Source organism: Dipodomys ordii, unplaced genomic scaffold (assembly GCF_000151885.1).
Source record: "Dipodomys ordii isolate 6190 unplaced genomic scaffold, Dord_2.0 Scaffold159, whole genome shotgun sequence".
NCBI lineage: Eukaryota > Metazoa > Chordata > Mammalia > Rodentia > Heteromyidae > Dipodomys > Dipodomys ordii.
In genome coordinates this window covers 653,976-664,672 of record NW_012267375.1, presented here as the reverse complement: position 1 = coordinate 664,672, position 10,697 = coordinate 653,976, and the positions used below count along the sequence as shown (strand labels likewise).

Here is a 10,697-nt window from a genome sequence, read left to right as displayed (position 1 = left end):
CACGCCCAGCACGGGCCCCCATGGTGCTCACCCCACGCCCAGCACGGTGCTCACCCCACGCCCAGCACGGGCCCCCATGGTGCTCACCCCACGCCAGCACGGGGCCCCATGGTGCTCACCCCACGCCAGCACGGGGCCCCATGGTGCTCACCCCACGCCCAGCACGGGCCCCCATGGTGCTCACCCCACGCCCAGCACGGGGCCCCATGGTGCTCACCCCACGCCCAGCACAGGCCCCCATGGTGCTCACCCCACGCCAGCACGGGACCCCATGGTGTTCACCCCATGCCCAGCATGGGGCCCCATGGTGCTCACCCCACGCCCAGCACGGGCCCCCATGGTGCTCACCCCACGCCCAGCACAGGCCCCCATGGTGCTCACCCCACGCCAGCACGGGACCCCATGGTGTTCACCCCATGCCCAGCACGGGCCCCATGGTGCTCACCCCACGCCCAGCACGGGGCTCCATGGTGCTCACCCCACGCCCAGCACAGGGCCCCGGGTCAGGACTCACCTGGACGCCAGGGGGCCCGGGGCGCCCATCCCTCCCAGGCACGCCAGGAAGGCCAGCTGGTCCTGGCACATGTGAGCTGTTGACTCCAAAGTGGCCTGGCTCTCCTGGCAGGCCCGGGACGCCGGGGGGTCCTGGGGGGCCTGGGAAGCCTCGGGGACCCTGGACACAGAGACACGGTACTGACCCTCCTCCCGCCTGCTTTGCCCAAGGCCTCATGCACCCCGGGGTGCGGCCGTGGCCACTTACCCTGAGTGGCTCTAGATCCCCACTGAAGCCGGAGCCCTCCATGTCGATGAACGTCTAAGGAGGGAGATGGGGCTGTGAGGAGCACGCTGGCTGTCCCCGAGCGCCGGGCGCTCTGCCAGCTGGGCCCCGACTCCTGCCCCACATGCTGGGCGCTCACAAGAGTAAAGGCACGGGGCAGGGCTCCCCGTGTCCCCAGATGGGCTGAAAGACACTGGGTGGGGGGCCCCACAGGCCCGAAGCCCCCCGGGGTCTGTCCCAGAACGGGAGGGGGCAGGTGGACTCACCAGCTTGTCCTGTCTGAAGGGGGGTCCCGGAGGCCCAGGAGGTCCTTGGGGTCCAGGAGGTCCTCTTGGTCCAACGCCGGGGTCTCCCTGCGACAGACAGCCCTGTCACATGGGCACACGCTGCCTGCCTGGGCCTGGGCGGCCTACCACCACCAGCCACACTCACCTTCTCACCCTTGGGGCCGACATCTCCTGGGGTCCCCGGGAAGCCCTGTGGCCCCGCGTCCCCCTGGAGGACAAGAGCAGGGGCTAGGCTGGGAGAAGCACCCCTCTCTCCTGGTACAGCCCAGCCTGGGTTCCCCAGTGCAGGCACAGGGGGAAGGCTGTACAGGGGTCTGGATGGCCGGTGACCTGCGGCCACAGGGCCTGGCGTGAAAGATGCCACGCAGCTGTGGAGGCTCCGAGACCGCGTAACCGTGCCCAGGGCTCCCGTGTGCTGCCCCACCAGAGCTCAGCTATGACACAGCCCTCTGCAGACAGTGCTGCTCTGCCTGTGTGTGCATGTGTGTGCCTACGGCTCAAGCGTGTACCTGTGTCTGTACGTGGGTACACTCATGGTGCACACACGTGGACTTGTGTAGTGACTGCGCTCTGGCAAACTCTCGATGCAGTCTTGTGGGCAGCTCTGTCTCCAAGTCCCATCGCCCCGGGCGGGCACTGTGGCCAGCGTGGGGAGCCCTGTCTGCCCGGCGCGCCTGGACCTTCCAGCTTCCCGCTGGCTGCTCCCCCTCCCCCCAGGGTGTGTCAGGCACTTCGCCTGACCCTCCCGGTGCAGCCACAGCCGCCCCCCAGCCATTGGACTTGAGTTTCTTAGTGGAGGGGCTGCATTGGCCAGGGCCTGGGCCCAGGGTCCTAGCAAACACAAGCCCAGCCCAGAAGGAAAAGCAAACTTACAGGCTTTCCGTCTTCCCCAGGGTCGCCCTGGAATTTGTAAGAGAAACCATTAGAGCAGAGGACTAGCCGTGACCACGCGAGAGGCGACCAGCCCACCCGGCCCCCAAGCCCCAGAGCCCACACAGAGGGCTGCACCTCCATTCCAGCCCTCCCAGCTCTACACCCAGGTGGAGGGCCAGTGCTGGCCTCCGGGTCTGAGAATGGGGACACACAGCGCACCCCCCACCCTGCCATGGCCCCCAGCACCAGACTGGACCAGACCGCCGTGGGAACCGGGGTACTCACGGGCTTGCCATCCTGTCCTGGGGAGCCATCCTTCCCTGGGGGTCCCGGGGGTCCCGGGGGTCCTTGTGCCACAGGGACATGTTGAAGGTCAGAGCCCTGCACCACTAGGCCAGGGCCCGGAACACCAGACTCCTCTTTCTGCCTGCTCAGGACTCCCTGGGGAAGGGAATGAGGAGACGCTGGGGTGACCCCTCCATCTCCTGCTGCCTGCACTGACCCTGAGGGACAGGCGGGGCGGACACGCAGACAACACACAGAGAGACAGGCAGAGGGACAGGCAGGACGGACATGCAGACGACACGCAGAGAGACAGGCAGAGGACATGCAGAGGACACGCAGAGAGACAGGCAGAGGACATGCAGAGGACACGCAGAGAGACAGGCAGAAGACATGCAGAGGACACACAGAGAGACAGGCAGAGGGACAGGTAGGACGGACACGCAGAGAGACAGGCAGAGGACATGCAGAGGACACACAGAGAGACAGGCAGAGGGACAGGCAGGACGGACACGCAGAGGACATGCAGAGAACACGCAGAGGGACTGGTGGGGAGGACACACAGAGGACATGCAGAGGACACACAGAGGACACGCAGAGGGACAGGCAGGGTGGACATGCAGAGGACACGCAGAGGGACAGGCAGGGTGGACATGCAGAGGACACGCAGAGGGACTGGTGCGGAGGACACGCAGAGGACATGCAGAAGACACACAGAGGACACGCAGAGGGACTGGTGGGGAGGACACACAGAGGACACGCAGAGGGACTGGTGGGGAGGACATGCAGAGGACACACAGAGGACACGCAGAGGGACTGGTGGGGAGGACATGCAGAGGACACACAGAGGACACGCAGAGGACGCAGAGGGACTGGCAGGCACAGGGAGGGGACAGGGCCTGAGGGGCTTTGCTGGGGTCACAGTGAGGAGAGGGGTGGGGCGGGGTGGGCTGGGGGTGGGGGAGGGGGCTGAGAGAGGTCTCACCGTCTCCAGGCCGCCTTCAGGGCTCTGGACACCTCTGTCCCACACCCCAGCTGATTCTGAGTCAGGAAGGGTTGGAGCTGTTCAAACAGAAGGGCCCTTGTCACCGAGTGACCCAGGCTCTGCTCTGGGTGTGCTGTCCTGTCCCAGGCTGTCCCCACCAAGTGCCCTGGGCAGGGGCAGTGACTTCAGTGACCAGGGCAGGTGTGCAGAAGATTTAAAGTTAATACACAGCCCTGTGGTTATCCTAAGCAAGCCAGCGATGCAGAAACCTTCCAGAAGATTCTTCATGGGTTTAACAGAACTTGGGTGATCAGGATGCCTTCTGTTCCCTTTCCAGTATATAATCTGAACACGGAACACGGACAGAAACCCCAGGCGTGGCTGTGGGCCAGCACCGATCTCACACCTCGTGGCTCCCCCCTCCCCCTCCCCTCTGAAGGCCTCCTCCCTGTGCACCCCAGGGTCACCAACACGGGCCCCCGTCCTCGGCCATGCCAGGCGTCCCCATGGCTTTCCTGCCCCAGGGTCACACATGGCTTCGGTTCTGTCTCCTTCCACGTGCTTCTGGGCTGAGCAAGCCCTGCCATGGCCCGGCGTCGCTCCCTCTGCTGTCTGTCTGTCTGTCTGCTGTGGCCCTGTGTTGGCTCCCTCAGCTGTCTGTCTGTCTGCCACGGCCCGGCGTCGCTCCCTCAGCTGTCTGTCTGTCTGTCTGCCGCGGCCCGGCATTGGCCCCTCAGCTGTCTGTCTGTCTGTTTGCCATGGCCTGACGTCGGCTCCCTCAGCTGTCTGTCTGTCTGCCGTGGCCCGGCGTCGCTCCCTCAACTGTCTGTCTGTCTGTCTGTCGCGGCCCGGCGTCGCTCCCTCTGCTGTCTGTCTGTCTGTCTGCTGCGGCCCGGCGTCGCTCCCTCAGCTGTCTGTCTGTCTGTCTGCCGCGGCCTGGCGTTGGCCCCTCAGCTGTCTGTCTGTCTGTCTGCCATGGCCTGACGTCGGCTCCCTCAGCTGTCTGTCTGTCTGTCTGTCTGCCATGGCCTGACGTCGGCTCCCTCAGCTGTCTGTCTGTCTGCTGTGGCCCAGTGTTGGCCCCTCTGCTGTCTGTCTGTCTGCCGCGGCCCGGCGTCGCTCCCTCAGCTGTCTGTCTGTCTGTCTGCCGTGGCCCGGCGTTGGCTCCCTCAGCTGTCTGTCTGTCTGCTGTGGCCCTGTGTTGGCTCCCTCCACTGTTTGTCTGTCTGCTGTGGCCCGGCGTTGGCCCCTCCGCTGTCTCCTGTTGTCAGACAGCCTCTGAGCTAACATGTCTCCAGATTTGTAAACCCAAGGCAAGGCTAAGGATGACAGCCATGAGCAGGTCTCAGAGCCGAGGCGGGGTGCGGCGGACCCCACCTGGGCGACCCCTCCCCGGCTTATCTGGGGCTCAGGGTCAGGGCGGACGCCCGGCAGGCCCACGGGCCACTCCTCCCTGCAAGGGCCCGGCCGTGGGGTGTGGGCTGAGGAGTGGGGTTGGGAGGCCTGATGCCTCCTGCCCTGCCCTGCCTCACACGCCCATGCCAGGAGACAGGACACCACATGGTGGGTGGTGTCACCATCCCTGGGGACCTGTGGGGCTCCCCATTCCAGGGAGCTGTTGGGAGGAGCGTGTTGGTGGGGTCAGAAGACTTTAGCTGAACATGTGTGCCAGCCAACGGGGGGGGGCGGCTACACAGGCCACATGCCTGCTGTGCGTGTGCGCATGGCTCTCGCAAGATCTCATGGACGCGCGTGTGCACACGGCTCTCGCGTGAGCTCATGGATGTGCGTGTGCACACGGCCCTTGCGTGAGCTCACGGACGCGCGTGTGTGCACGGCTCTTGTGTGAGCTCACGGACGTGCGTGTGCGCACGGCTCTTTCATGAGCTCATGGATGTGCGTGTGCGCACGGCTCTCGCGTGAGCTCATGGATGTGCGTGTGCACACGGCTCTCGCGTGAGCTCACGGATGTGCGTGTGCACACAGCCCTCGCGTGAGCTCACGGACGTGCGTGTGCGCACAGCTCTCGCGTGAGCTCATGGATGTGCGTGTGCGCACAGCTCTCGCATGAGCTCACGGACGTGCGTGTGAGCACAGCTCTCGCGTGAGCTCATGGATGTGCGTGTGTGCACAGCTCTCGCATGAGCTCACGGACGTGCGTGTGAGCACGGCTCTCGCGTGAGCTCACGGATGTGCGTGTGCACACGGCTCTCGCGTGAGCTCACGGATGTGCGTGTGCACACAGCCTTCGTGTGAGCTCACGGATGTGCGTGTGCGCACAGCTCTCGCGTGAGCTCATGGATGTGCGTGTGCGCACGGCTCTCGCATGAGCTCATGGACGTGTGTGCACACGGCTCTCGCATGAGCTCATGGACATGCGTGTGCACACGGCTCTCGCGTGAGCTCATGGATGTGCGTGTGCACACGGCTCTCGCGTGAGCTCATGGATGTGCGTGTGCACACGGCCCTCATGTGAGCTCATGGACATGCGTGTGCACACGGCCCTCACGTGAGCTCACAGACGCGCGTGTGCGCACGGCTCTCGCGTGAGCTCACGGACGCGCGTGTGTGCACGGCTCTCGCGTGAGCTCATGGACGCGCGTGTGTGCACGGCTCTCGCGTGAGCTCACGGACGTGCGTGTGCGCACGGCTCTCGCATGAGCTCATGGACGTGCGTGTGTGCACGGCTCTCGCGTGAGCTCACGGACGCACGTGTGCGCATGGCTCTCAGGTGTGCTCACGGACGCGCGTGTGTGCACGGCTCTCGCATGAGCTCATGGACATGCGTGTGCACACGGCTCTCGCGTGAGCTCACAGATGGGCATGTGCGCACGGCTCTCGCGTGAGCTCACGGACGCGCGTGTGTGCGCACGGCTCTCGCGTGAGCTCATGGACGTGCGTGTGTGCACGGCTCTCGCGTGAGCTCACGGACGCGCGTGTGTGCACGGCTCTCGCGTGAGCTCACGGACGTGCGTGTGCGCACGGCTCTCGCGTGAGCTCATGGACATGCGTGTGCGCACGGCTCTTGCGTGAGCTCACGGACGTGCGTGTGCGCATGGCTCTCAGGTGTGCTCACGGATGTGCGTGTGTGCATGGCTCTCGCGTGAGCTCACAGACGAGCGTGTGCGCACAGCTCTCGCGTGAGCTCATGGATGTGCGTGTGAGCACGGCTCTCGCGTGAGCTCACGGACGTGCGTGTGCGTACGGCTCTCGCATGAGCTCATGGACATGCGTGTGCACACGGCTCTTGCGTGAGCTCATGGACGTGCGTGTGCGCATGGCTCTCACGTGAGCTCACAGATGGGCATGTGCGCACGGCTCTCGCGTGAGCTCACGGACGTGTGTGTGCGCACGGCTCTCGCATGAGCTCATGGACATGCGTATGCGCACGGCTCTTGCGTGAGCTCATGGACGTGCGTGTGCGCATGGCTCTCAGGTGTGCTCACGGACGTGCGTGTGTGCACGGCTCTCGCGTGAGCTCACGGACGTGCGTGTGTGCACGGCTCTCGCGTGAGCTCACGGACGTGCGTGTGCTCATGGCTCCGTGTGTGCTCACAGCTCTGTGAGACACTTGCCTCCATTTCCAAAAGCAACTGAATCCAAATGTACTTCTGGCCTGAGGCCACTGTAGAGCAATGATTGGCCCTGCCCTGACCCCCTGCTCACCAACACCGGACCCATCACCACCAGCCCTGCCCTGACCTCTGCTCACCACCGCCAGACCCCACACAGCTGGGCTGGACAGCCCACTGCCACCAGCCCTGCCCTGCCCAGCAGCACCTCGGCCAACCCCATCCAAGCCGCATCCGCCAGCAGAGGGCAGCAGGGTCCTCCTGAGAAGGCCTGAGTGGTGGTGCATTTCAAAGCCCTGCCTGGAGGCCAGGCAAAACTGCACAGACACAGCTACAGACACCTGAGAAAAACCAAAGCCTCTTCTAGGCCGGAGACTCCACACAGGTGTCAACGCCCCCATTCACACTAGGCTTCTGCTCTTCTGCTTTCTCTATGGATGTGCACAGGGCCTGGGCACCCAAGAACAGTTCTGGAGGAAGAGACTGCCCAGTCCCTGGTTGTAGTAAATGTTCAGGACAGCGGTCGGCGACATTGCCATGCAGATAGCAGAGCCACAGGAGAGAAAACAGCCCAGGAAGAGATACAGTATGCACAAGTAACCTTCACAGGCACAAGGCAGCTCAGACAAAGAAAGGCGGCCTTTCTGATACACAGCAAGGAAAAACTGGCCTATGTAGCAAAATAACAACAACAGCAGCAGCAACAATAATAGTAACAATAATTTTTAACATGTTGGGGCTTGAACTCAGGGCCTGGGCACTGTCTCATGCTTCATGCTCAAGGCTAGCCTCTACCACTCTACTGCTTCTGGCCTTTGGGTATTGGAAATCAGTGTCTCATGGGCTTTCCTTCTGGGGTTGGCTTGAATCCTGATTCTCAGATGTCAGCCTTCTGAGTAGCTAGGATTACAGGCATGAGCCACCGGCACCCAGCAGCAAAAATAAAATAAGATTTAACAGTAAAATCAATGAATCAGAATGGATCAAAGACCTGAATGCAAATCCTGTAGGTAAAAACTAGGGAGTGAGGACTGAAGGTTAGTGACTCTGGGCTGGGCACTAGTCTTAGACATCGAACGAGATTAGTGAAGTGAGTTGGGTGAATTTCAGAGCTAAATGCTGCTTTTCTAAGATACGGTTAGGGAAACAAGGAGTCTGGGCCTGGTGGAGGAGGCAGATGCATGGTGACCTCACGACAGGCCAGCCGGGCTGGGCAGTCAGACCATGTCTGGAGCGAGAGGACATGCAGACTGAGAAACGTGCGAAGCGCAGTCCGATAAAGGATTCACGCCAGAATACATCAAGAACTCTTGAAACCCAACAACAGGAAAACACAGCCCGTTAGAAAAGCAGCCAAAGATCTGGACACTTCACTAAAGCAGACGGACACAGACATACAGGAAGGGGCCTGGCACCACCGTACATTATGGAAATGGACACCAAGCCACCAGCAGAGGTCATCCCACACCTGCAAAGGCCATCATAAATGGAGGCTGGCCAGCGTGGGGCGTGGAGGAGCTGGGGTCCCACTTGGGAGGGGTGCCGAACGCCAGCTGTCTGGGCAGAGCCCCTGCCTCAGCACCAGGCCCCACCAGGAAGCTGGGTCCTCCAACCCCAGGGCAAGCTGGACACAGCCCAGATGCCCCGACAGCTGAGAGGACAGACACACCGGTCAGCTAGGAGGATGAACACACTGGTCAGCGGGGAGGATGGACACTGGTCAGCGGGGAGGATGGACACACTGGTCAGCGGGGAGGACGGACACACTGGTCAGCGGGGAGGATAGACACACTGGTCAGCAGGGAGGATGGACACACTGGTCAGCGGGGAGGACGGACACACTGGTCAGCGGGGAGGACGGACACACTGGTCAGCAGGGAGGATGGACACACTGGTCAGCGGGGAGGACGGACACATTTGTCAGTGGGGAGGACGGACACACTGGTCAGCAGGGAGGATGGACACACTGGTCAGTGGGGAGGACGGACACACTGGTCAGCGGGGATGATGGACACATTGGTCAGCGGGGAGGACGGACACACTGGTCAGCGGGGAGGATGGACACACTGGTCAGTGGGGAGGACGGACACACTGGTCAGTGGGGACGGACACACTGGTCAGCTGGGAGGATGGACACACTGGTCAGCGGGGAGGACGGGCACACTGGTCAGGGGGGAGGACGGACACACTGGTCAGCGGGGAGGATGGACACACTGGTCAGCGGGGAGGATGGACACATTGGTCAGCTGGGAGGATGGACACACTGGTCAGCGGGGAGGATGGACACATTGGTCAGCTGGGAGGACAGACACACTGGTCAGTGGGGAGGACGGACACACTGGTCAGTGGGGAGGATGGACACACTGGTCAGCGGGGAGGACGGACACACTGGTCAGCGGGGCGGATGGACACATTGGTCAGCTGGGAGGATAGACAAACTGGTCAGCGGGGAGGATGGACACACTGGTCAGCGGGGAGGATGGACACTGGTCAGCGGGGAGGACGGACACACTGGTCAGCGGGGAGGACGGACACATTGGTCAGCGGAGAGGACGGACACACTGGTCAACTGGGAGGATGGACACACTGGTCAGCGGGGAGGATGGACAGACCAGTCAGCTGGAAGGACGGACACACTGGTCAGCGTACGCAGTGGCATGTGGCTGAATTACTGGCAAACTATGACGTGGATGAATCTTAAATGAGCTGCAGAGCCAACCCTCCAGCAATGTGTTTGGTGAAATCCTAGGAAAGGCCACTGCTTGTGGCGCCAGCAAGGGGACCAGGGGTGCGGTGCGGGAGGGGCGACGAAGGGCCGGAGAGGCCCCAGGGTGTGGACGTGTGCCTGTCTGAGCATGAGGCTGGGTGACCTGAGGCCACGGCCAGCCGTGTCCACTCCTGCCTCTGAGGGGACACTTTGCCCACTCAGGGGCGGAGTTGGTAAGCGTCTCCAAGAAGCTGAGTGGTTCCATGCTCAAAGCCTGCAGGAGGTAGGCACCTGGGTGGATGGGCACAAGGAACTGAGCTGTCCGCAAGCCTCCGCGCACGCCCCCGACCCACAGGCCTGGCCTGGCTTCCACCACAAGGAGCTAGGAGATGGGAAGTGGGGAGGTCTGTGGGCGTGCAGTCCAGCAGAGGATGGCCGATTCCCACAGGCACAAACATCACAGTGAATGTCCCCCACCCCCACCCCATCCCAGCCGCACCTCTGCAGGCCATGCCTGACTCCAGCCACTGACCCGTGGCAGACCCTGGGCAAAGCCCGTTGCTCTGACACTCCTCTCCCTCAGGCCAGAGCATGTTCTCTCGGCACCCTGGGGGTCCCCAGGCTGGTCCCCACACGCTCCAGCCAGAAACATTGGAAGGGACACACGGGAAGGAGGCCACGTCCTGGGGCTGGGCCCAGATGTCTGGACCTGGAGGGGAGCTGTGCTACTGTGGCCCTACTGCATGGTAGGGCAGTAGTGGGTGGAGATGGGGTTCCCCCCCCCGCCACCCTCACCCGCCACCCGCCACACACACCACAGGGGCAACCGAGAAGCATCACCTCCGAAAGAATCCACCATGATTTCGTCCTCTGTTTCTTCAGTTCTGGAACTCTCCATGGGGCTCCCTCCGGCCAAGGGTGGGAGGGAGGCTGGGGATGGCAGGGGCAGGCCAGGCTGCAGGGGTGTGTCCTGCGGGAGGGGAGCCGGGATGATGGTGGGGCAGTGCTGCACCGACAGCTCTCAGGCTGGGGTTGAACACGATTTGCATGATTTAAGAAAAAAATTAAAAACAGTCCAGAGCTGTTGGCTCCAGGACTTCATCGTCTTGGGTCCTGGGGTCCCGTGCCTAGAGGGTCTCCATGCATGCACGCCAGGGTCCTCCATGGAGCCCAGCATGGCTGCCGGCTGGCTTCTGTCTTCAGGCTGGACTCT

The 10,697-nt window shown here is 62.8% G+C and overlaps 1 protein-coding gene across 1 annotated transcript in view; it reads right to left on the bottom strand.

Annotated features, from left to right (window-relative positions):
- Col18a1 (collagen, type XVIII, alpha 1) overlaps positions 1-10,697 on the bottom strand; it is a 55,784-nt gene that overhangs the window by 17,732 nt on the left and 27,355 nt on the right. The window contains exons 5-12 of the mRNA XM_013032900.1: positions 10,325-10,454; positions 3,206-3,282; positions 2,224-2,379; positions 1,939-1,965; positions 1,211-1,273; positions 1,045-1,131; positions 761-814; positions 515-673 (exon numbers count right to left, since the gene is read on the bottom strand). Coding sequence (XP_012888354.1) covers positions 515-673; positions 761-814; positions 1,045-1,131; positions 1,211-1,273; positions 1,939-1,965; positions 2,224-2,379; positions 3,206-3,282; positions 10,325-10,454 — 753 coding nt within the window. The remainder of the gene's footprint in view (positions 1-514; positions 674-760; positions 815-1,044; positions 1,132-1,210; positions 1,274-1,938; positions 1,966-2,223; positions 2,380-3,205; positions 3,283-10,324; positions 10,455-10,697) is intronic.